At 49.6% G+C, this 24,103-nt stretch overlaps 2 protein-coding genes across 9 annotated transcripts in view; one reads left to right on the top strand and one right to left on the bottom strand.

The window, feature by feature from the left end:
* Window positions 1-20,146, top strand: part of UBN1 (ubinuclein 1) — a 39,866-nt gene extending 19,720 nt beyond the window's left edge. For 3 of the 7 annotated variants that reach the window (XM_030925263.1, XM_030925265.1, XM_010353881.2), the window contains 11 exons: window positions 6,607-6,677; window positions 7,971-8,100; window positions 8,274-8,392; window positions 8,608-8,736; window positions 8,919-9,065; window positions 10,618-10,668; window positions 10,766-10,811; window positions 11,948-13,165; window positions 14,578-14,818; window positions 15,091-15,180; window positions 17,875-20,146. In XM_030925263.1, the coding sequence (XP_030781123.1) occupies window positions 6,607-6,677; window positions 7,971-8,100; window positions 8,274-8,392; window positions 8,608-8,736; window positions 8,919-9,065; window positions 10,618-10,668; window positions 10,766-10,811; window positions 11,948-13,165; window positions 14,578-14,818; window positions 15,091-15,180; window positions 17,875-17,924 (2,292 nt within the window). In that variant the 3' untranslated portion in view covers window positions 17,925-20,146. The remainder of the gene's footprint in view (window positions 1-6,606; window positions 6,678-7,970; window positions 8,101-8,273; window positions 8,393-8,607; window positions 8,737-8,918; window positions 9,066-10,617; window positions 10,669-10,765; window positions 10,812-11,947; window positions 13,166-14,577; window positions 14,819-15,090; window positions 15,181-17,874) is intronic. The other 4 variants (XM_030925264.1, XM_010353883.2, XM_030925267.1 and 1 more) reach the window with 3 other exon arrangements.
* Window positions 20,147-20,295: 149 nt separating this feature from the next.
* The window catches only part of PPL (periplakin), a 57,382-nt gene continuing 53,574 nt past the window's right edge, over window positions 20,296-24,103 (bottom strand). The window contains exon 22 of one of the 2 annotated variants that reach the window (XM_010353878.2): window positions 20,296-23,802. In XM_010353878.2, the coding sequence (XP_010352180.2) occupies window positions 21,139-23,802 (2,664 nt within the window). In that variant the 3' untranslated portion in view covers window positions 20,296-21,138. The remainder of the gene's footprint in view (window positions 23,803-24,103) is intronic. The other variant, XM_030925262.1, reaches the window with a different exon arrangement.

Below are 24,103 nucleotides of genomic sequence, written 5' to 3'. Positions count from 1 at the left end.
TTTGTGTTTTAGGGCAGGGTAAATTGTCAGCCACTGCTAAAATGATTTTCTCACTTCCAAAAACTATTTGAACACCGTATATAAAGCAAATAAAGGGTTTATTCCAATCTCTATCTCATCTTTGTCAGCTTGTGTTCAGCATTGGAAATTCAAGTATTGTATTTGAATGTAATGATTTAAATGAATTGTGCCATGTTGGGGTTTGGAGTATCCCTTAAGTATGACGTTGAGGTGGAAGTAGCTGAATCTGAACTTGGTGTGTTTGAGCCTACTGTCCTATATTTGCTCTCAGAATTCATGTTAAACAAACATTATTCCTTGCTCTTTTTAATCCTCCGGTTCGTAATCAAATTGTTTCATAGCTTCTGAAAGTCTTGTTAAATCATTTAAGGTCTATGTGATGATAGCTGGTCATTAGAGAAAAGTCAAAACCAAATTCTTGGCTGTGTCCCCGCTCATGCCATAGGTTGTGTTCTAGTGTGAAAACTTGCTGTTTCACTTCCTTAGGAAAGATGAGGACAGATTTAGTGGCAACAAAATGATATAACCAGAAACAGCATCGGGCTCTGGTGCAAGAAAGCTAAACTGAGTGAACACCTTGTTAGGCAAGCTGCCCTGCCTCAGTGATTGCCAAGTGTGGGTTAGCTCTTGGACATAACAAACACAGGGTTCAGGATCCCATAGTCAAAGTCGGCCTGGGGCCTGGTGGGGAGCTGGTGACCAGGAGAGGCTGATGTTCTGGTTTGAAAATACGATATTCAAATGTGAAGATATTTGAGTCTTCACCTTGCCCTTCTCCTATAACAGCATTAAGAAACTTTGAAAATGGGGTGGAAAGTGTGTAGAAATGGTCCATCCAGCCAATATAAAAACAATTTCTAGTTGGATATTCTTTTCTAGCCTCTGTGTATATGTTTTTATGCAGCTGTAATTACCTTTGTGAATAACTGTTTCCTGCCTTTTTACATAATACTGTAAAACCCTCATCACTTTTCATGGTTACATTAAAAAGGTGGCTTATTTTAGAAAATTGCTGAATGCTACTCCGAAGGGTACTCAGGTGTGCTGTTCTGACCAGGGCCCTGCTATCGGGGCACTTGGAGGCCCCACATGTGTGTGCAAATGCTCTGGACTCCTGACCCTGCTGAGAATCTGCTGGGAAACATAGTCTTCCCAGGGAAATAATGCACTGGTATACACAAATTGCTTATGATTCCAAAAGCCACACGTGGTTATTTGGATCCTTAATAAGGAGTCCATCCTAGATCTTGAAATGGACATCACATTTTAAAAATTTAAAGTAAACCTAATGTATGTAACTGGAACATTAGCAGTGTTACGTGTTTCTCACTTTATTTTTCATACCCCTGATTTTTCCCCCCTTTTCCCTTTATTATAAGATTGGTTAGACTTTACGTCTTGGCCCTAGATGGCACACAAATCAGTTTCTATCACTGTCTACAAAACACCCCCGCAAAATTGACCTTATCAGAGCAGTTCGTTTCTCCTGAGTCTGGGCCCACGCTCATGGCTGCATTCAGCTGGCAAGTTGGCCAGGTGATGGCAGGGCTTTTCTTTCCTGGCCTTTCATCGTGCCTTCTTCAGGGCATGGTGGTCTCAGGGCAACATCTCAAGGGGGGAAAGGTGTAAGCCGCAGGACCCTTGAGAGCTAGCCTTAGAGGCTATGTGTATCACATGACTTCCACCACACTTTTGGTCAGAGGAAATCACAAGAGCCACCCAGATCCAAGGATTAGGGAGCTAGGGTGCACCTCTTAGGGAGGAGGATTTCTTTGTGGGAGGAATCTTTGATCCTGGTTTGTTGCTGCTGTTGTTGTTCTGTTTTTTTTTTTTTTTTTTTTGAGACAGAGTCTCACTCCGTCACCCAGGCTGGAGTGCAGTGGTGCGATCTCGACTCACTGCAACCTCCCCACCTCTGCCTTCTGGGTTGAAATGATTGTTGTACCTCAGCCTCCTGAATAGCTGGGATTACAGGAGTGAGCCACCGTGCCTGGCCTGTGCTCCTGTTTTGTATTCTTCCACAATACATAGCAGATTCTCATCCCATGTGTATTGATCCCTTAGGGGAAAAAACTCTTTCTGGGAAGTGAAATTAGACATATCTTTTAACTAAATATGGTACTTAAGACTTTGAAAAATATCTTTGAAAACTTGTGTATGTTAAAGAGGTCCTCTGAGAAGGAACCTTAGTGATGCCTCTGCCATCTTCACTACATTCTCTCATGAGCCCGTTTTTTGTTACTGATTTGTATTGTACATTTGTATAGGCCCCAGGGAACAGTGATTTGATGGCCTTACCCTCCTTCTCTTAATATGCGTTGATGGTGTCTTTTGTCTTGGTTGTTGGCAAGTACAGGTGCTGACAAAGCTCAGGTTTGATGTTCCTTTGGGTTATTGTCTTGAGGTAGTTTGACAGCTGTTCAGCCTCAGGCTGTACAAATAACCCAGATCTGTTTTGGTTCTCTTTAGTCAAGCATAACATAGAGACAACACTAAGAGCAGGAATGAAAGAGACCCTATGTCACCCATTCTACTATGCCCTCCTGTAGAATTAGAACCCCTCATCACAAGAAGTTCAGGGAGAGATGGATCCAAAGAGAATAAGGTAGAGGGAAAAAAAGAAAACCAAAACAACTTGTTTGATCTTTTTTAAAAAAATCATGCCAGATTTTCTCCTACTCAGCAAAAGCAGATACAGTATATAAGGTTTAGAGCTGGGTGCTGAAAGGCTACAAGTGGCTTTTCTTAGAATAAATAAAACAGCTCATTAAAAGGCTGTTGGAACTCTTATAAATCAGCATGATTGGGATGTTTAACTTCGTTTCCTAGTTAACTTAGGATTGATTAATTTACACAACTTCTGGGGTAAGAGTATCTCTTTTTAGGGGTGAGGGACCTCATTTATTTTTGGAAGACTATCATGTATATCCAGTTGCTCTTTTAATTAGATTTACTTTAAAATGCCGCAGTCAACTCTCTTCGGTATAAAGCCAGACCCTCAGAGATATTGTCTATACAATTCAAAAGGTTTCAGAAAAATATTTTTAAAATTACATAATATTATTTAAAATATTTTTGAAGATTGCATAAAGATTACATAGAAAGCTTCTGAAATATTGCACAAATGGCTCTCTAAACAGAAAATTTGGCCGGGCACGGTGGTTCATGCCTATAATCACAGTACTTTGGGAGGCCAAGGTGGGAGGATTACCTGAGCCCAGGAGTTCCAGACCAGCCTGGGTAACACAATGAGAAAAAAAAAATCTAAAAATTAGCCAGGCGTGGTTGCATGCAGCTGTAGTCCCAGCTGCTTGGGAAGCTGAGGCGGGAGGATTGAGCCCTGGAGGTCAAGGCTGTATGAGATATGATCACGTCACTGCACTCCAGAATGGGTGACAGAGTGAGACCATCTCAATAAAATAAGATGCCGGGCATGGTGACTCACGCCTGTAATCCCAGCACTTTGGGAGGCTGAGGTGGGCAGATCACTTGGAGTCAGATGTTTGAGACCAGCCTGGGCAACATGGTGAAACCCCATCTCTACTAAAAATACAAAAAAAAATTAGCTGAACATGGTGGCAGGTGCCTGTCATCCCAGCTACTCAGGAGGCTGAGGCAGGAGAATCACTTGAACCTGGGAGGTGGAGGTTGCAGTGAGCCGAGATCACGCCATTGCACTCCAGCCTGAGCGACAGAACAAGACTCCGTCTCAAAAACTAAAATAAAATAAATAAAAAATAATAAGATAAAATTTGATTGGAAATTTAAGCTGTCGATGGGTCTGACAGTGTGGCATATGAAATACATGTTAATTAGTTTGAATTAATGTGAGGGTGCTTTTGGATCTTATAACTAGCAGTGTACGCTTAAGCAAAAAAAGTTCAGTTTTATTTTTTCTCAGACTAATATAATTCTAGTACCTTCCAAGTGCCAAGGTAGAATTCTGAATGTTTCTAAGAGGGTAAGAAATTGGCATATGACTGGGTGAAAAGTCATGCCATTTTTTTTTTTTGTTACTCATCTGTGGATTTCACCCCTCTGGGCTTTCCCCTAGCCAACGAATCTGGAGAAGCTTGAGGTTTGCGTGTTTTCTTCCAACTTAGTTTTGGTAGTTTGTTGTCAAGCTTCTCTCCCTGTGGTGTGCCATCTTACAGGAGTATCCTCACTTGTTTGTTCACTCAGTCAACATTTAGTAAATATTATGTGACAGACAGCCATGGGAAATATATTGATGAATAAGACTCAGTTCTTCATTTTTTTTTTTTAAGACAGGGTCTTGCTCTGTCACCCAGGCTGGAATGCAGTGGCAAGATCTTGCCTCAGTGCCACCTCCACACCCAGGCTCAAGTGATCCTCCCACCTCAGCCTCCAGAGTAGTTGGGACCACAGGCATGCACCACCATGCCCAGCTTTTTTTTTTTTATTTTTTTATTTTTTTTTATTTTTAGTAGAGACAGGGTCTTATCATGTTGCCCAAACTGGTCCGAAACTCCTGAGCTCGAGTGATCCGCCCACCTTGGCCTCCCAATGTGTTAGGATTACAGGTGTGAGCCACCGCGCCAGGCCAAGGTTCCATTCTTGTCTTCCATGAGCTCGTTACATAAATGGACCCGATAGATATGCAGATGGTGGACTATAGTACAGAGCAGAATGAAGTAAACTTTGTGATATCTGAACAGCCAAATAGCCCGACTTAAGGGGTAAAAGAGAGGCTCTTGGGGGGCATATAGAAAGCAGACTGGAGGCATCAGGCTTGCCCGGCCTCCTGGGGAGGATTCCCTAGGAGAAGGCAGGGAGCAGAGCTGAAGATGGGCAAATTGGTGACTGGCTGGGCCAGATCGTGGAGGACCCCTAAGTGCCATGTGAAGGAGTTTGGGTTTGATACTAGGCTTGGAAAGAGCTGCTGAAGGGTTCTGAAGAAGGGAGTGGCGGTCTTAAGGTTGGAGTGCAGTTATTAGAAGTGGGGAGCACAGGCAGAAGAGCAGAAGCCAGTGGGACTGGTGTAAGTTGAGTTTGCAAACCAGAGGGTCATCCATCCACAGAAGTGCAGTTGACCCTTGAACAGCACAGGGTTGAGCTGCGTGGGTCCACTTAAACGCAGACGTTTTCTAACCAAATGTGGGTCGATTTGAGGGGTGCTAAATCTGTATATACAGGGCTAACTTTCTGTATAGGCAGGTTCCTCAGGGCTGACTGTGCACTTGGATGTTGATATATCCGGGGTCCTGTAACCAGTCCCCTGCCTATACCAGGCGTTGACTGTAATTGGAAATTACTCGGAGATAACTGGAAATTCTGGTCCAGAGCTTAGATGAGAGGGTTTAGGGCTTAGTTTAGATTTGAGTGTACAATTGTCTGTGTTATTTTGCAGCCTTGAGGGGGAAAGAAGTTATTGGGAGAAGTGGGTTCTAGCGAGAATCCTGGGGTCGCCTATGGAAAGGAGCTGGTGGAGGAGGCACATGGAGTAGTTAGAGTGGTTGGAAGGGGTCCCAGAGGATGCAGGGAGAGGAAGGTGAGTAGGGGAAATGGGGGCGGGGGTTAACAGTGTCTGCAGTTTCAGAGGGGTTGATCCCTTCATTCTAGATAGTCACTTTATCACCCTTGTTTGCTGTCGTTATTGTATATCATGTCTGATTTCAGAAATTTTATTTCACGCAAAGCCTTTAAACCAGCAGCTCTTGGGTTTAGATGAGTGGTTCCCAGCTCTCTCTGCACATCAGCATCCACAGGGCTGCTTTGAAAGAGTCCTTGGGCCACTTTTACAGAGTGCGCATTCTTGAGTCTCCTTTCCAGAGATTGTGATTTAAGTGGCCTGAGTTGCTCCAAGCTGCCCAGAGAATTCCAGTATGCAACCAAGTGTGAGAACCCCTGATGCAGACTTCTGCAGGGCCTGCTTTCTTGTGTTTCCGCAGTGTTGTGACTGACTGCCATGGTTGCTTCAGGGGTCTCTGAGCTTGCCATCCAGGGTGTGTGTTAACTGTGTTCTTTTGGAAAGCAAACTAAGACTGTACTGAAACTCCTATAATCTGGTGTTAATAGGTAATATGGTGGGTTAGTTGTTCACATGGTCTGGCTAATAGCTCGTGGTATACCATAAGTAGATTAGGAATTGTCAAAGAGTTTAGATGTCCTTAAGTGCCAGAGCTGCACATTTTTATTGTTTTTGTAGATAAAAAGGCCTTTAAATCCTATGGGCTGGTTGAAGTTCTTGAATATTTTTGTGCTGTAGATACATGGAAATCCCAACTAATGGTGTAGTTTATAGTGTATGGGCACAGGGGTTAGTTGGCCCTTTTGGCCTCTGGCCAAGTGCATTGTGATGGCTTTGACTCTGTGATTTTCTTTTCTGTGACTGTTTTAAGTCCTGGGAAGAACTGGCAGCCCACAGATGCTGCAGCAGCATTTGAAAAGAGAATACTGATTGCAGGCGAACTTAACCCGGGATTAGGGTGGAGTTGGAAAGGTGGCAGTGTGATTGTATCGACAGGTGCTCTTCATGGAGCAGTGACTCCTGTGCCTGTGGGTGAGTGTGAGGGATGTGTGGGGAAAGTACACTAATGGTTGTTACTATCTGCTGTGCACCAGGCTGCCAGAGCTGCTGAGGGGGAGAGCAGACAGAAGTTCTTCACCCAGGATATTAATGGAATCCTATTAGAGTGAGTATCGTCTGTCTATCTGTCTGTCTGTCTGTTTCTGCTATTACTGAGCTTGGGGCAAGCCAGCCAGGGGAGAATGGGAGTATAATTGAACTGCATAAAGGTGACCACCAATGAGATAAAATAATCGGATTAACGTGGTTTCATTGTTGTTTTTCTATTAAAAATCAAAACACAACAGGGACACCAAATACTTGTCTCCAGAAGTGATAGACCTCCCTGATCTTAGGCAGCAGGCATTAATAGCATATGATAATCATGGCCTGTTGGAAGAGGATTTCTTGGCAGGTATGAGAGGAGGAGAGAGAGAAGGTGTTGCTTGCCTGTCTCTGAGAAGCCTGAAGAATGAGAGACAGCCTGGTGGCCTCAGGGGTCTGTTCTGCCTTGGGTGTTGCTTGGCGTCCCTGGCCATTCCCCTTGCTTGCACTCCTGCTCCTCGTGCCACGTGCGTTATCCCTAATGCTGTTCCCACACACCTGAGCCTCTGAGACACCACGCTGTGTGAATCGGGTTAAAAAGCAGAAGAGCAAATGTCTGTAAACCCAGACTGGGAAAAGTGAATCCTTGTGGCCTGGCCTGCAGTGTTGCCACTTTTCTCCTGGTTGCAGTTTGTGGCAGGAGAAGCTTGTTGCTCAACAGCTGAGGAGTTTATGTATGTAAGAATAGTTGTCAAAATGTGGGTGTTCTACCAAATGGCCTTGCCTGGCCAGAGCTGGGATTGGCCCCTTGGGTCAGGAAGTGTGGGCTGCAGAGAGCACCTGAGCATTGGTGCGGATGATAGGGTTGTGTCAACAAGGAACCTGTTTGAGCGTGCCAGATATGGACAGCTCAAGGCATTGAAGAGAAATATTTTTTTGCTTATCTAGTTGGAGAAACTGGAGGAGTGAGGCTTTTTCTGACCTCTTAATGGTTGATAAAACTGGGGATTAGGGGGAAAAAGAAGAAATGCTGCCGGGAAGTATTTCCTGTCAACCCCAAGTAACTCATGATTTTCCACTTTGAAAGCTTGAAGTGCTTCAGAGTTTGTTCTCCTGGGCTCTGTTTTCCTGGTCTTGATTTTGACCTGAGAGCCTTGACCCACGTTACCTAACTATGTTCATCAGGCTTGGGACTTGGTCTTGTTTGTCGATTGCTGAAGATGTGTTTCCTTGGGCACTCAGTTACATTGTGTAACCAACAAGACAGGGTCTGAGCTGCCTTTGGCCCCTAGCTTTCCTCTCCACGTATGGTGAGCTGATGAAGACGAGAGTTGCCGTGAGCTGCAGCCGGTGGTGACTGTGTTCTGTTCTTCAGCATAGAGGCGCAGACTCGGGAGCTGAGCAGTCAGGTCCGCTCTGGGGTGTATGCCTATCTCGCGTCATTCCTGCCCTGCAGCAAGGATGCCCTGCTCAAGCGTGCTCGGAAACTTCACCTCTATGAACAGGTGGGTGACCCTAGAGTGAAGCCCTTTGGCTTTGGGGCCTGGCGGAGGGGTGACTGAGTCTTAATCAATGCTGCATCTGCTGCCCCACTGCCTCCTTGTGATCACCCTGTCGTGCGTCCTGAACGTAAGAGCGATGTGTAAACCTGCCTTGAATTTTGTCCCACTCTTCACAGGGGGGGCGTCTGAAGGAGCCTCTCCAGAAGCTCAAGGAAGCCATTGGCAGGGCAATGCCGGAGCAGATGGCCAAGTACCAGGACGAATGCCAGGCACACACGCAGGCAAAGGTTGCCAAGTAAGTTTGTCCTGGCGCTTGGATGGCGCGACCCTCCCGTCTCTTGCCTCTTCCCCTCCCGTTTTTTTGGTGTGTACTGCCATTTCTCCAGGAGCCTCTTGGCTCTTCTTTGGCCTTTTCTCCTTCTCTGTGAAGTCCCAGTTGTGCAGAGGGTGAGGGGAGAGGTGGTGGGCAGGAGCACCTTGGGGCCCCATGTAATTCTATTCACCCTGTAGGATGCTGGAAGAGGAGAAAGACAAGGAGCAGAGGGACCGGATTTGTTCGGATGAGGAAGAAGATGAAGAAAAAGGGGGCAGGAGGATAATGGGACCTCGGAAGAAGTTTCAGTGGAATGATGAGATCAGGTGTGCCCTCACTGGGACTTGGCCTCTTTGGAGGGTTGGTGGGGCCGTGTCTGAGCACGTCCCCTATTGCTGACAAAGGTTAGGCTCATTTACTTTCATCAGGGCTGCTGAAAGCACATGATTGGAACCTTGAAGAAGCATCTGGAGTAGTTTGGAGTTTCTGATTTCTGCCTCCTTCTCAGGGAGCTACTGTGCCAGGTGGTGAAGATCAAACTGGAGAGCCACGACCTGGAGAGGAACAACAAAGCCCAAGCTTGGGAGGACTGCGTGAAGGGCTTTCTGGACGCGGAGGTCAAACCCCTCTGGCCCAAAGGCTGGATGCAGGCCAGGTGAGGGCTGTGTGCTGAGATGGGCATCTGTGCAGTCAAGACATGTTTGAACGCTGCTTTTGTGCCAGGCCAGCAGGATCCCTGCCCACAGGGAGTCACTGTCTAGCTGCCTCAACTCTGATCTCACCTGAGTAATTGGGGGACATGCAGGTAGCTGGGAAAGGGTGTTCTGGATCTTCCTGGAGGAAGGGAAGTTGCCTGCAGGGTTTTGTTTTTGTCATATTTTTTGTCCCACTTCAGGTTGAGGTTTGGCCTCCCATCTCAATATGCACTTTCCTTTTTTTTTTCTTTTTTTTTTGAGACGGAGTCTCGCTCTGTTGCCCAGGCTGGAGTGCAGTGGTGCAATGTCAGCTCGCTGCAAGCTCCACCTCCTGGGTTCACGCCATTCTCCTGCCTCAGCCTCCCGAGTAGCTGGGACTACAGGTGCCCGCCGGCATGCCCAGCTAATTTTTTGTATTTTTAGTAGAGATGGGGTTTCACCGTGTTAGCCAGGATGGTCTTGATCTCCTGACCTTGTGATCCGCCCGCCTCGGCCTCCCAAAGTGCTGGGATTACAGGCGTGAGCCCCCGCGCCTGGCCACACTTTCCTGTTTGAACATACAGGCTGCTGCGAGCATTTGAGAGATGGGTTCATCTTGGGTCCTTCCTGATGTTCCTGAAGAAGCCTCATTTGCAGGGAGCAAGGCTGACTCCTTATTGGAACTAAGTGCCAGGCTTCCGTCTCAGAGGCTACCTTGTACGAAGTCGCTTCCTGCGAATGAAGTTATTTCTGTCATACACGGGACAGAGAAAGTTAGCTGGAGTGATTTTCTTGATTGGACCTGAATCATCTGTTGTGCGGACAGATCTTGGAACCTTTGAAATTGCAGTCCTCTCCACATAGGCTGGACTCATGTGAAGAACATTTTTTGTTGAGTTTCTCTGGACAAAGACGCGCTGGGTCACTCCACGTTTTATTCCTGGATTGGAGGGAATAGGCAATAAGGAAAGTGCTGTGCCCTTTAGGAAAGCATCACCATGAGAGGTTTGAGGCAGAGCCATACATTTTCTTGGTAAAGGCCATACTCAGCCTTTGGGCAGCCAGTGTGGCCCATTCCGATCCTCTCACCAGGAATTTGGCTCCCCAATCCATTGACCTTTTTTGTGTGTGTGAGGGGAACAGAGTCTCGCTCTGTTGCCCAGACTGGAGTGCAATAGCACAATCTTGGTTCACTGCAACCCCTGCCTCCCCGGTTTGAGCGAATCTCCTGCCTCAGCCTCCCGAGTAGCTGGGATTACAGGCGTGCGCCACCATGCCTGGCTAATTTTTGTATTTTTAGTAGAGACGGGGTTTCACCATTTTGGCCAAGCTGGTCTTGAACTCCTAACCTCAGGTGATCCACCTGCCTTGGCCTCCCAAAGTGCTGGAATTATAGGCGTGAGCCACTACGCCTGGCCAATTGACATTTAATGAGGGATAGCCACTGAGTACCGGGAACACTAGCAAAGCTCTGGGAGTAGTGTCCCAGCTTTCTGGGGCGTGTACAGATGCCTGGTGTTCTGTGTCTTTCAGGACTCTGTTTAAGGAGAGCAGACGAGGCCATGGGCACCTAACTTCAATCCTGTGAGTGTCTTGGTATTTTCATATCTCAGGACAAGTGTTGTTTTTGGTCTCCTCTGGATATTCTCTAAACCTTTTCTGTGCTCATTCCTTTGAACAGGGCCAAGAAGAAAGTTATGGCTAACCCCTCTAAAATCAAGGTGAAGGTGAGTCAGTTTGCTCAGGTCACATGTCAGCTATGCTCATCTCCCTGCAACTATGCTCTGGAAACCTGTCAAGTGACTGTGGAAGCTCATTGATCTTTACTGGTCTGGGGACAGCTACTCAGGATGGCATTCTTGAAGTTATACCGGGACAGAGACCCAAGCCACTTAACCCCCCTCTAGCCTTGGTTCTACAAACAGTACCCAGCTGGCCCAGTTCCTGGGGTTCTTGTGGGATTAAGTGGGATCTTCTTGGCAGCCCTCTGAGGAGTCAAGAGCCCCTGCAGATGTGAAGGTATTATGCTGTGATCTTTGTATGGAAGAAATACACTCGAGCCAAGTGCAGTTTAGCTTGGAGCCACAGCAGAAAGAAAAGGCGACTTTGTTGAGCCACCACGCAGAAATGGAGGGCAGTACAGTGGCTGGAGAATAGACATTGTGAAGATTACCTTGGATGTTGCAGAAACCTCTCAATGTAGTAAAAATTGCTGTTTATCAACATTTTTTCCAGTTCTTAGTGTGGTGCCCTTAGCCATGCCTAAGCAGACTGAGAGAATGAGATGTGCAAGTCATTTACTCTTAAGTAACTGTTGAGCTCCCACAATGTGCCAGACACACTGTATTAAGCACCAGGGATGCAGGAGTGAAGCATTAGACCCCATTCTTGTTCCCATGAAAAACTCACTCTTCTTTGAACCCAGTCTGAGGAGTTAGGTGCTGGGAAAAATCAAGGAGGAAAAAATAGCTGCTTTAAGCCATTCTCATGCCATGCCTTGGTCTGATTGCAGTTAGGAGTGCGCTAAGACAGTGGGAATGCCAGTAGGCAAAGTATCTCTTCATGAGAGTCTTACACTTCTCAAAACAGAAGAAAATTTCTCCTGGTAGCGTGTTTGTACTTAGCAACGAAGCATGCCGGGGTAAACCCAGCCCTGGCCAACCAGATACTTGCCAGGGGTGATGAAGCCATGGCATCTAAAGTCAAGGTGGGCGCGGCTCCTGCTCTCTCCCACCGCTTGTTTTGTAATTATACAGGAAGACCCAGTTTTTTGCGCCTCAAGTTCACATGTTTATATCCTCACAACAGGCCAGTGTTGGCATCTTTGGACCTTTCTAACATCAGCATTTCTGTTTTCCTTTAGGAATCGTCTACGAAGCTTGATAAAAAGGTTTCTGTCCCATCAGGACAGGTTGGTGGCCCCATTGCTTTGCCCTCAGATCACCAGACAGGAGGCCTGAGTATTGGGGCCTCGAGCAGGGACCTCCCATCCCAGACATCGGGCAGCCTTGCTAACCCTCCTCCTGTCAACCTGGAGGACTCGTTGGATGAAGAGTTGATCCGCAATCCAGCCTCCTCTGTGGAAGCTGTGTCCAAGGAATTGGCTGCATTGAATAGCAGAGCAGCTGGGAACTCTGAATTCACACTGCCTGCACCCTCAAAAGCACCTGCAGAAAAAGTTGGAGGTGTTTTATGTGCAGAAGAAAAACGGAACTTTGTGAAGCCCAGTCCTTCTGCTCCACCACCGGCTAGCTCTCTGCAGTCACCCCTCAATTTTCTGGCAGAACAGGCTCTGGCACTGGGGCAGTCCTCTCAGGAGAAAAAACCAGAGAGTTCTGGCTACAAAGAGCTGTCCTGCCAGGCTCCCCTCAATAAGGGCCTGCCAGAAGTACATCAGTCTAAAGCAAAGCACCACAGCTTGCCACGGACGTCTCACGGGCCCCAAGTGGCAGTTCCCTTGCCTGGCCCCCAGGTCAAAGTCTTTCATGCTGGTACTCAGCAACAGAAAAACTTCACGCCCCCATCTCCGTTTGCCAATAAGCTCCAAGGCCCAAAGGCTTCTCCCCCGCAGTGTCATCGTTCCTTCCTGCAGTTAGTGAAGACAGCAGCCAAAGGCCAGGGCTTCCATCCCTCTGCACCAGCCACCTCAGGAGGCCTGCCAGCCTCCAGCAGCAGCTCTCACAAGACCCCAGCCTCGTCCTCTTCTGCCCTGAGCCATCCAGCAAAGCCACACTCGGTCAGTTCTGCAGGCTCATCTTACAAGAATAATCCCTTTGCCAGCTCTGTCTCCAAACATGGGGTTTCTTCTGGCAGCTCTTCCTTGGGAGGAACACCAGTCCAGAGTTCTGCTTCTGGGAGTCTGGTCCCTGGCATACAACCTCCCTCCGTGGGACAGGTCACCAGCCGACCTGTCCCAAGCTCAGCAGGGAAAAAAATGCCTGTTTCCCAGAAGTTGACCCTGGTAGCGCCTCCAGGCGGTCCAAACGGAGATTCCAGTGGAGGGACCCAGGGAGTGGCAAAGTTGCTGACCGCACCCCTACCCTCTTCAGTCAGTGGTGTGACATCGTCTACCTCCTTGTCAGTGAGTATCCGGCATAGCACCCTGCCCTGCCCCACTCACAGGGGCCTTGGGGATGAGGTTGCTTGCCTTGCCCCGGGTAGAGAGAGAGATCTAAAACCACAGGTCAGGTAGGAACAGTGGGCTCAGACGTAGGAAGGGAGACTGGGCTCAGGTATTCACTTTTCTGGTGACAGGAAGCCCAGGATGGCCTAAAGCTTCTTCTGAAGAGGGCCAAGGGAGCTAAAAGACAGCCAGCACCATGCCTCTTCGGGGGCTGGGTCTGTGTGGCACAGAATGAGCCACAGCACTCGCCTTCTGTGACCCCTTGCCTCTCCGTCTCCCTAAACAAGGCGGATGGAAGTGCTGTCTTCTCTCAGTTGAGTCATGTGGGGGTGTTCATGGACTAGGAATAGCAGGACCTTCTAAGAGTGATTCTGTTGATTTTTGAAGGACAGAGTCTAGTAATTAATGTATCTTGCTTGTGTGTAATTACAGCAGGTTCGGGAAGAGGGAATGAGCATTTCTTTTTCTTTTTCTTTTTCTTTTTCTTTTTCTTTTCTTTTTTTTTTTTTGAGATGGAGTCTTGCTCTGTCACCCAGGCTGGACTGCAGTGGCGCTGTCTCGGCTCAACTGCAAGCTCCGCCTCCTGGGGTTCCCTGCCTCAGCCTCCCGAGTAGCTGGGACTACAGGAGCCCCCCACTGCGCCCGGCTAATCTTTTGTATTTTTAGCAGAGACGGGATTTCACTGTGTTAGCCAGGATGGTCTCGATCTCCTGACCTCATGATCCGCCCGCCTCAGCCTCCCAAGTGCTGGGATTACAGGTGTGAGCCACCGCGCCCGGCCTCTTTTTTTTAATATATAAATGAAATGGTTGCAAAGACAAAACCATAGAAAGGTCTGTTGGAGGTCTCACCTCCTTTCCTGCACCCACCACCCCTGTAAGGTAACTAGGCTTTTTAATTTTTGGTTTATTTTCTTTTTAAACAAAAGATTAATAAATATATACAAAGGTGTATATATGTGTATATGTATGTATGTGTATGTGTATAAATATATATGCACATACACATGAACATTTATGGATATCTATATTACATCTTTCCCTTCACAAAGGAGCCTTTTTTTTTTGTTGAGACAGAGTCTGGATGTGTCACCTAGGCTGGACTGCAGTAGCGTGATCACAGCTCACTGCAACCTCTGTAGGAGACATATTTAGTATCCTGCTTTTTAAAAAATTATGTTCCCTGGAATCCATTCCATGTTGGTTCATAAAGACTGTCCTGGGTCCTGTCTTTGGGGCTGCAGGGTCGGAGGGTGCCTCTGAGGGCCATCTGACATGGATGTGTGTGTCCTCCTTTGTGTTGCCAGGTTTGGTGTGAGTCAGCCATGAACAGGACTGGAGTTCTTACCTCTTGCTGTGTTTCTTCCCTAGAAAGGAGCGAGTGGGACCGTGATGCTGACCGGCTCCTCTTTGATGGCTTCACCCTACAAATCCAGCAGCCCAAAACTGTCTGGGGCCATGAGCTCGAACACCGTGGGAATTATAACCCCCGTCCCTATTCCTGTCCACGTGCTCTCCTTCAGCGCTGACTCCTCTGCCAAAGCAGGGGTCTCCAAGGATGCCATCGTCACAGGCCCTGCCCCCGGGCCCTTCCACCATGGCCTTGGCCACAGTAAGTGCTTCTTTGCTGCCTCTGGTCACTTGGGAACCTCTAGATTGTGGCCGGGGTCCTGCTGTCATGTACTCTGGTTCCTGTGTTTGAGTCTGGTGTGTGACTGTGGGGAACATCTCCGGGAACTGTGCCGAGCCCCCACTGCCCCTTTGGGTGTGGTGCCCAGACTGGCCTGGCAGGTTGTCAGGGGCTCTTGCCTGCTGGAGCTGCTTTTCCGTGCCTGTCTTCAATGTGTGTGTTTTGTTCTTTTCTCCCCTCCTGTTTTCTCTCAGGTCTTCTGGCTGGCTTGCACTCCAGCCCGCCCCATGCAGCGCCTCTCCCACACGCTGCCGTGCCCACCCATATCCCGCAGAGTCTGCCAGGTAATGACCCGACGGTCAGTGTGCCATGCGCACCGTGCGCCTTCGCCCTCTCCACCCCTAGGTGCTTTGCCACTGCCAAGGTCTTGGTGTCTTTGCCTTGTCGCTGTTGTTTTGGTTTGTCCTTTGAGGCTGTACTTTGTCAGTACTCAGGGTGACACGCACTTCTACTCTTGAGGTTTCCTCTGGTCCCCACTTGGAGCTGCCGCTGGGTCAGCCTCAGCCTGTGTGATCACAGGGAAAGTTGCGGGGGGCAGGGTGGGGCGGTTTTGTGTATGATGGAGGAGTTCCTAACCCTCGGCTCGCTTTTTCTCTTCAGTTAAAAAAAAAAAAGGAAGGTAGGCCGGGCGCGGTGGCTCAAGCCTGTAATCCCAGCACTTTGGGAGGCCGAGATGGGCGGATCACGAGGTCAGGAGATTGAGACCATCCTGGCTAACAGTGTGAAACCCCGTCTCTACTAAAAAATACAAAAAACTAGCCGGGCGAGGTGGCGGGCGCCTGTAGTCCCAGCTACTCGGGAGGCTGAGGCAGGAGAATGGCGTGAACCCGGGAGGCAGAGCTTGCAGTGAGCTGAGATCCGGCCACTGCACTCCAGCCCCGGCGACAGAGTGAGACTCCATCTCAAAAAAAAAAAAAAAAAAAAAAAAAAAAAAAAAAAGGAAGGTAATGGTGCATCTTCTCCAAGGGCTAATTGGGTGCAACAAGGTCTTGAAATACAAGCTGCTCCACTTTCAGATGTGATTGCTTAACAGAAGACTCTCTAAACTTTGTTTCCATTAAAGGGAAAATCCAAGTAGCAGCCAGAGGCCACAGTGCAAGACTTTGAGAGGAGCAGCTTTAAATCTGTCCAGGTGTAAAAACTCCATCAAAACAGATTTGGAGGCACAGCAGGCATGTGGCCGGCACCCCCCTTAGAATAGCGCCTTCTGAAATAGGGAGGCTCTAAAAGCCTCAGGCTTGAGGCTGGTCTGGTAGCACCTGAGAAGAGGGCTCAGGTGCCCCGGGTTGGCACCTTTGCATTGAGTGCATCTGTCTCACCCTGCCCCAAGTCGGCGATTCTTGGGTACGCCTCCTGGAATTCTGGCATGGGAAGTCTCATGGTGTCTTGGCTTTGACCTAGCATTCTTCCTACTGTAGACCTGCTTCAGACATGACCAGGGTGCTACTTGGATAAGGGGAGAGCCACTCTCATGGAATACAGCTGAGGTAACCCTGGTGAACTGGTGCCAGGTGGAAGGAAGGGCCCTCTATGCTGCACATCTCCCAAGTTACATCCGCCTCATGATGTGCTGTGGCTCCCTGGCACCATGGCATCATAGTAAATGCCAGAGACCATATGGGGCAAGACTCAATCTGGTTATCTCCACAGTGGAAATTGTGCTGCTTTGAGTGGCTAAGCCTACAACACTAGTGACTTCTCCTTTCCTTGGGAGGAGAAGTAAAGTGCAGTGACTTCTCTACAAACTAGAGGCTGCAGAGCCAGCTTGGTAAGAGCAGGGGTCTTTCCAAAGTCAGGCTGCCCTGCCTCTGCTTACTCTCAGGAACGTTACTCTCAGAAAAGCAAAGTAATTGAGGCCGGACCTGGTGACTCACACCTGTAATCCTAGCACTTCGGGAGGCCAAGGGAGGAGGATTGCCTGAGTCCAGGAGTTCAAGACCAGCCTGGGCAACATGGCAAGACCCTATCTCTACATTAAAAGAAAAAAATTAGCCAGGTGTGGTGGCATGTGCCTGTAGTCTCAGCTACCCCCAGTAGTATATAGCTTCAATGAGGAGGAGGATATTGAATGTCCCCAACAAGAGGAGATGAAAAACATTTGAGGTGATGGATATGCTAATAACCCTAACCTGACACTACACGTGTTAGGTGTCAAAACATCACTGTGTACCCCATAAAATAGGTATCATTATTATGTGTCAGTTTTTAAAACTGTTTAAGGCTGTCAGAGTCTGGATGTGGTGGCGTTGAGAGGCAGGAGGATTGCATGAACCCAGGAATCGGGGTACAGTGTGCTATGGTCATGCTTGTGAAAAGCTGCTGTCTGGGCAACATAGTGAAACCTCATCTCTTAAAAAAAAGTTTTTTTTAATCAGCTTAAAAGTTCGGGGAAAAAGAAAGTCAGTCAGAAAAGCAACTATACCAAAACGGTTATCCATGTGAGCTTCTCTCACTTCCTTAGATGGACTTTAGCTTATAGGATGACACGAGATGCAAGTAAGAAGCTATTTGTGCATTTCGGCTGTGTGACTTGTGTCTGCATTGCTTTCCTTTCTTCTGTGGACTGAGAATGCTAGTCCTTTGAATTTGTCTTTACAGGACCTGAGGGTCTTTTGATGTAAGAGAATGAATGATCATCGCTGCCTTGAGTTCTATGTGATCGTCAGGCCTTGCCTCAGGATGGCAATTGTAGCCTGAGATGACGTAATCCAAGTTGCATAGCAGAGTTGCTCTTCTGGGAACACTGTGCTGAGTGACCACCAACCTTCACAGTGCTAGTGTGCTTGCAGGCTGCGGCCAGGAGCAGTGTACACGAATAACCACTGGCTGGTGTCTCATGGCTTGTTTGAGCTCTGGAACACTCAGCATTTGGTGACTTTTGCTATTTAGATGTTTCCCTTGAAGTTTTGTTACCACTGCCTTAAGGAAATCAGAGAGCCTGAAAAACTTGTGTTCTAATTTTTCTTACTCTTTTCCAGGTGCTCCTCAGCTTCACGGGAAAGGGCCTGCTGTACCACGGAAATTGTGACCGCTTCAGAGGCAAGGCTTGCCACTTGGGTCTGGGTGGAATCAGAACGTGCAGGTCTCCCAGGATGGACACTCACTGCGCCCTTTCTGCTGCTTGGTGTTCTTCTGGAGGAGCGTGAGTTCTCAGTGGAGCGCTTCTTGGCACTTCTGACATGCCTCCCACGGAGGGAGCTGGGTCCTTGCTGCTCAGGAGGTGCAGACTATCCTGTGCTCTGGGCCTTGCGGCTCTTGCTAGACGGTTGTTAGAGGGGCAGCTCTAGGCTGGGCTGTGTGCTGGGCCATGGTGGGAGGCATGGTGTTTACAGGCTCTGGTGGCAGAGCAGTTGGCACACCTGCGGGTGAATCTGCCTGACCCCCTTGCATTTGGTCAGAGTACCTCAGAGCACCCCACTGCTCAGGGGCTCCTTCTGGCCGCAGTAAGCTCCCTGGATGGTCACAGTGCCGCCTCATCCCCAGGCTGTGTGCTCAAGAGAACAAAACCCAGGCCAGAGCCACAGCTAGGAGACATGCGTTGTCCCTGCAAAATATTAAGAACACCTAGGGTGTGCGCACTGTGGGGGCCAGTTTCTCCTTGAAACATGACAATGAAGCTCTTTTAGAGAAAAGACCTTTGTAGATTCAACAATTGTGATAGGATTTTTACAGACACCTATTTTGGGCTCAGTTTTCATCATTACCATTAAATGCATTGGATAGAAGGGGACTGTTCTTCACACATCATGTTATAGGAAGACATAATTCCAGTGCCTTTATGGTGGAGCAGAATTCGACCACACAGGTCCATTCAGCCCTCTGAGTGGCTCTGAGGTGAAGACCTTTTTAAAGATATGTCTGTATTCAAGACAAAGCCAGTTTTGAGTTTTTTACACGTGCACATCATTATCTGTGCTGTCCTGACTAGAAGGGTGTCTGGGCCCCCAAATTCCAAGTCCCAGTGTAGCCAGGGCTCCCATTTTGCTTTTCCAGAGTTTGTGGAGTTGTACTGCAGAGCCCAAAGCCCTTCATCTTTCTGAGGGTCAAGGATACCAGGGGTCCCGAGTCACAGATAGACATTCCAGTTTGTCGTCTTAGGAATCATTCGTAGGCAGTGCGGCAGAAGCAGGCCTCTGTGAAGTGTCTGCCAGGTAGAAATAGGCCTTGAAGTCCTGGGGCCCTCCAGGCAGTGGGGTTATGTGTCGACTTAAGGGTGATGTACGGAAGAGCTTGAGGAGTGGTTCAGAGAGACTAGGACAGTTACTGCAGAGCTCCTAAGTCACCACTCAACCAGTGGCTGTTTCACAAGGATTTTGAGGGCACTTGCCTGTCCTGTGAGGTCTTTGCCACAAGGTGAGTCTGAACTGACTGCTCCAGCTAAGTGATCTCAGGCACGTTGAGAGTATAGTGTCCTCAGCACGTGCACCTGGGGGAAAACGGATCGCTCTTGGCTCTTGACTCCCAGGGTACAGCGCCCAGTAACTCACCCTTCATTCAGAGGTTTACTGGCCTTCCTGGTTTCCCAAGGAGCAAGACCTCTGTCCACCCTTTGGCCTGGCCTCTGCTCTGACTCCTTTTTTACATAAGAACCAATCTGTGTTTCACATTGGGCTAAGTGGATTCCTTATCCCTTTATTATATATATTTTTTGCAACTTGGATTTCCAGTTTGTTTACAGAGTAGTCTTAGGTAGTAGCAAAAGAGCCAAAGAAGAGATTTGTATTGCTGAGCTCAAAGCCAAGCAGAGGCCGGCAGTGGAGGCTGAGCAGGGACTCTCCAGGCTTCTCTGCCCATAAACACCCAGGTCCCAGCCCCTCCTTCCTTTCCCTTTGGTGCTCCCTCCTCCCCATGTACCATTGCGCGCGCAGCTGGAGCAGAATACCCTCATTTTTAGGAATCTAGTGATGCCTCTTGCCTCAGGGAAACGTTTCTTTGATGGGGAGTTTGAGATTTCTTTTTGTTTATGCTTTATTTGTGGTAATGAAAGAGCGAATGACTGAATAGCCATGGCAAGGCAGATCTACAGGCGAGGCCGCAGCAGAGGGTAGGGCAGAGCGGCCTCGGGGTCTGGGGGCTGCAGGGGTTTCCTTGGTGCAGCGAAAGTCTCTGAGCACTTACCGGGCGTGGCCGTTTCTTATGTGTGAGAGGGGCTGTGGCTTTTGTGCAGCAACTATGTTGGTGTTAGGGGTGGTGTGGAGATTGTTAATCTTGTATAAAGTGATTCAATAAATTGTTTCAAGGTTTCCAAAACATTTTTTCTCACTCTTTTTTTTCTACCCTGTGGAAGTAGTACTTCCTGTAGGAGCTGTTATATATGGAATATCCATTTTGGCTGAAAGCCAAGAGGGAGTGGGGGAATTAAGCCTTGCATGCAAAAGAAGAAACACGTGGACCGTAAAAGTAGACTCCAGCCACCAGGTTTATTTTCATGCTATAAATAAAGTTCCCTATTACTTCCCATTTTCTTATGTTCTACATGAGATACAGAGAACCAGAAATTCGCGTGGTGAATAATCAACTGTTTTGTATACCTAAATACCAATGAGATAATAAGCGAGACTTGTAAAGCACTGAAACTAAGGCTAACAGCAACACAATCCACTATCAAAGGATTTAAATGCCAGAACTGTGAAACATTCTCTGTAGGTGCCGGGACAGTCTGGCTGACAATTAACATCCACTCTAGCACCGAGGCCTGGACACTTGTGGTTTCTGTTCACCTTTGCTGGCTTGGAGCCCAGATCTGTCTCATGAGCAGAGTAACTACTGAGGAGGCTTCTCTGATGGAAAGTTTGTTTTAAGCCAGAAATCTGGAGAGATGTCATGCCAGGCAGCAGCCCCCACGGGCCCAGGCCTTTGTGGGGCAGTGTCACTAGTGTGCCACCAGTACCCATGCTGCATGGAGTGGGCTTGGCTGCTGTGGTTGGCTTGTGCTTTAGTGGTTTTCAGATTGTGTGCAGGTGTCACGAGGAGTTTGGAGTGTATAGGAAAAGGCATCGCAGTTGTCCAATCATTGGAGGATGAAGTGGGTCACTCAGGGTGAAGGATGGTTGGAACTGAGAGTTGCCTGTCTTCAGCCAGTGCCTGTCCCATATGTGGGCTGGACTCTAAGCAGCCTGGCAGCAAGGGTGTGTATAAAATGCTTGGCCTACACCAGGGCTAGGGAGAAGACGACACCAGGGAGGTCACAGCATCAGAGGAGAACCAGCATCTGCCGCTACGAAGAGTTACAAGAGCTGTGCCTACTTCTGCCCAGATACCAAGACTGCCAGCTCCTGGATGGACATGTCCTTGTTGACGTAGCGGTCATACTGAGCAGGGGTCAGCCTGCCACTCTGCAGGGCCTCTTCGATGGAGAACTTCTTGCCAGACTTCCTGTCGTGTATTACTGAGGACTCCCCATTAGGACCCTTCACCGAGATCTCCTCCCAGTCGCACTCCTGGCTTCTGAGTTTCACGAACATGTTCCAGTCGATGAGCCCCGCGCGGTGGGCTTCCTCCGGGGACAGCTCGCGGCCTGTGTCGGGGTGGATGACTACGATGGAGCGCCGCAGGTGGTTCTCCCGCTGCTCCCGCTTGACAGCCACGGAGCCCAGACGTTTCTGAAGCTCGTCGATCTCGAGGTCTTTGTCCTTGGAGAGCCTCTTGAGGTCATCCAGTTCCCTCTCCAGGGACCATAGTCTGGAGTCATGGTTGGTCCCAGAGTCCGCCATGGTCATGTTCCGCAGGTCTCGTGTTTCCGTCGCTGCCATGTCAATTTCCGATTGGAGCCTTCGGGTCTCCAGCTGCAGGTTTTGCCTCTCCAGCTGTAATTTGTGGTTCTCTTCCCTTAGAAAGTCTAGTTCCTTGGATGACTTGGAGTTATGGAATTCCAGCTCCGAAAGTCTGGCTTCCAGCCGGCTCACCTCAACATCCAGTTCGCGCTTGCTGCGGCTCTCCTCCTCCAGGTTGCTCTTGAGCCTCTGGATCTCTTGTTCGGTGTCACCCTTCTCCACCTGGATGCTCTCGGAGAGCACCACCTTCTCCTTGACCTCCGCCTTCTCCAGTGCAGCCAGTTTCCTCCGGAGTGGCTCGAGTTCACCCTCCAGGAGCTGCCGCCGGTGCTGCTCTTCTTCCAGCTGGAGTCGGAGCAGGGCATGCTCTCGGGCCTGCTGCGGGTCCTGCTGCAGCACCACCTTCTGCTTGCGGGTTACCTTCTCACGGGCCTCAGCTTCTTCCTGCTCCAGCGCTGCCAGCCGCTGCTGCAACCGCTGCACCTCGCGCTCGGCCTCCCTGCGGGCCTGCCGCTCGCGCTCCAGCTCCTCCAGCTGCCGCTCAAGCTCGGTGCGCCGGTGCTGCAGCCTCCGCAGCTCTGCCCGCAGCTTGTCAATCTGTCGCAGCTCCACGTCGATGCTCTCGGCAAAGGAGCTCACCTCGGCCCGCAGGCCTGGCTCCTCCTCGTACCTGACTACCTCCTGCTGCACCACCCTTTCCTTCACCAGCGAGAGCTCCTCCTCCTTCTGGGCGATCTGCTTTTCCTGGGAGGCCCTCTCCCTCTCCAGATCCACTTGCTTCTTCTGCTCCTCTGAGAGCTTTGCCCTCAGAGACGCCACCTCCTCCTTGGTTTGAGGGTCTTCTTGGAATTGGAGAATCTCCTGGACCACCTCTTTGGTCTGGACCTGGGGTTTGGTGTCTTTCAGGGCCTGGATTTCCTGCTTGAGCTGGTAGATCTCTAAATCACACCTTTCAATCAGTCTGGTCTTGTCCACGATCTCCTCCCTGAGCCGCTGAAGCTCCTTCTCCATCTCGGGGTCAGTTTTGTACTTAATGACTTCCTTAGTCACCTCTTTGACTTCCACCTGGGGGCCTCGCCTCCTGAGGGCCTCCAGCTCGCTCTGGTAGCTCCGGAGCTGCTCCTCGGCGCCCCGATACTTTCGCTCTTGCTCCACAAGCTCCAGGCGGAGGTTGGCCACCTCACTCTCTGCCTTGGGGTCTGGCCGCACGATCTCCCTCACCTTCTCCTGCACCACCACTTTGGCGTTCTCCTCCTCCAAGGCCCATATCTTCCGGAGCAGCTCCGTCTTCTCCCTCTGGCTAGCGCGAGCCTTGGCAGCCTCGTCCTCGTATTGGCGGGTGAGATCGCTGACCTCCCTCTCGGTGGCTGTGTCCTTCTCCACCTTGAGCACCTCCTTGACGGTGATCTTGCCCTCAGCCATGGCCCGCTCCTTCTCCAGCCTCTTGAGCTTGTCCTGGAGGAAGCTCAGCTCCTCCTCCTGCTTCTCCCTGAGCTGGCCCTGGCGCTGGTGTTCCTCCTGCAGCTGCCGGTACTCTGCCTCCAGCTGGGGGTCATTCTGCAGTTTCACCACCTCTTTCTCGGTGACCTTCTCCTGTGCCCGGCTCCTCTCCTCGGCCAGGGCGGCCAGACGCTGCTGCAGGAGGAGCACCTCTGCCTCCCGGGCGCCCTTCTGCCGCCTCAGTGCCTCCAGCTCCTCCCTCAGCTGCAAGACCTCATCCGCCTGGGCCCTGTCGGGCTCAATGCGTAGGACCTCCTTGACCATGTACTCTTGCCCCCCATCCCTGGTCTCCTGCTCCAGGGCACGCAGCTGTAGCTGCAGTGCCTCCAGCTCCTCCTGCAGCAACTGGTTCTTGTGCTGCTCCTCCGCCAGCGTGTGCTGCAGCTGCTGGAAGCTCTCCTCCAGTGCGGGATCCGGCACCTTCTTGAGCACCTCCTTCCTCACCACTGATTCCTGAGGCCCCTGATTCCTCAAGGTCCGGATTTCTTCCTGGGTGCTCTTGACCTCGTTCTCCAGCTGCTGCCTCCGCTCAGTCTCCTCATCCAGTTGCTTCCTGATCTTCCACGCCTGCTCCACTCCAGAGTCTGGCCTGTTCCTTTGCAGGGTCTCATGGGTCACTTCGACTTCCGGCTGCTGTGATGGAGAAGACAAGACAAGGTTAAAGCCAGGCTCTGGCAGCACATGTGGGGCCTGTCCCCAGCTGGTCAGAGTGGCTGTCCTGTGATCCCCAAGGGACTCCCTCAGCGCCAGTTCATGTTCGTTGTAGAGCTCTAGGGTTACTTTCAAAAATGATCAAACAACTAGTTTGGGGTTTTTTTAATTAGGTAAAACATTTTTGAGCTGTGGAAGAGTTTAAAATGAAACCATGGTGTCCCACCTCTGGTCCCCTTCCTAGGGTGTGTCTGTCTGTAGTATGCACCATGTGTTTATCTTT

The sequence above is a fragment of the Rhinopithecus roxellana genome, chromosome 20, assembly GCF_007565055.1.
Source record: "Rhinopithecus roxellana isolate Shanxi Qingling chromosome 20, ASM756505v1, whole genome shotgun sequence".
NCBI lineage: Eukaryota > Metazoa > Chordata > Mammalia > Primates > Cercopithecidae > Rhinopithecus > Rhinopithecus roxellana.
The sequence above is the reverse complement of the archived record's forward strand: the minus strand, read 5'-3'. Positions and strand labels throughout refer to the sequence as shown.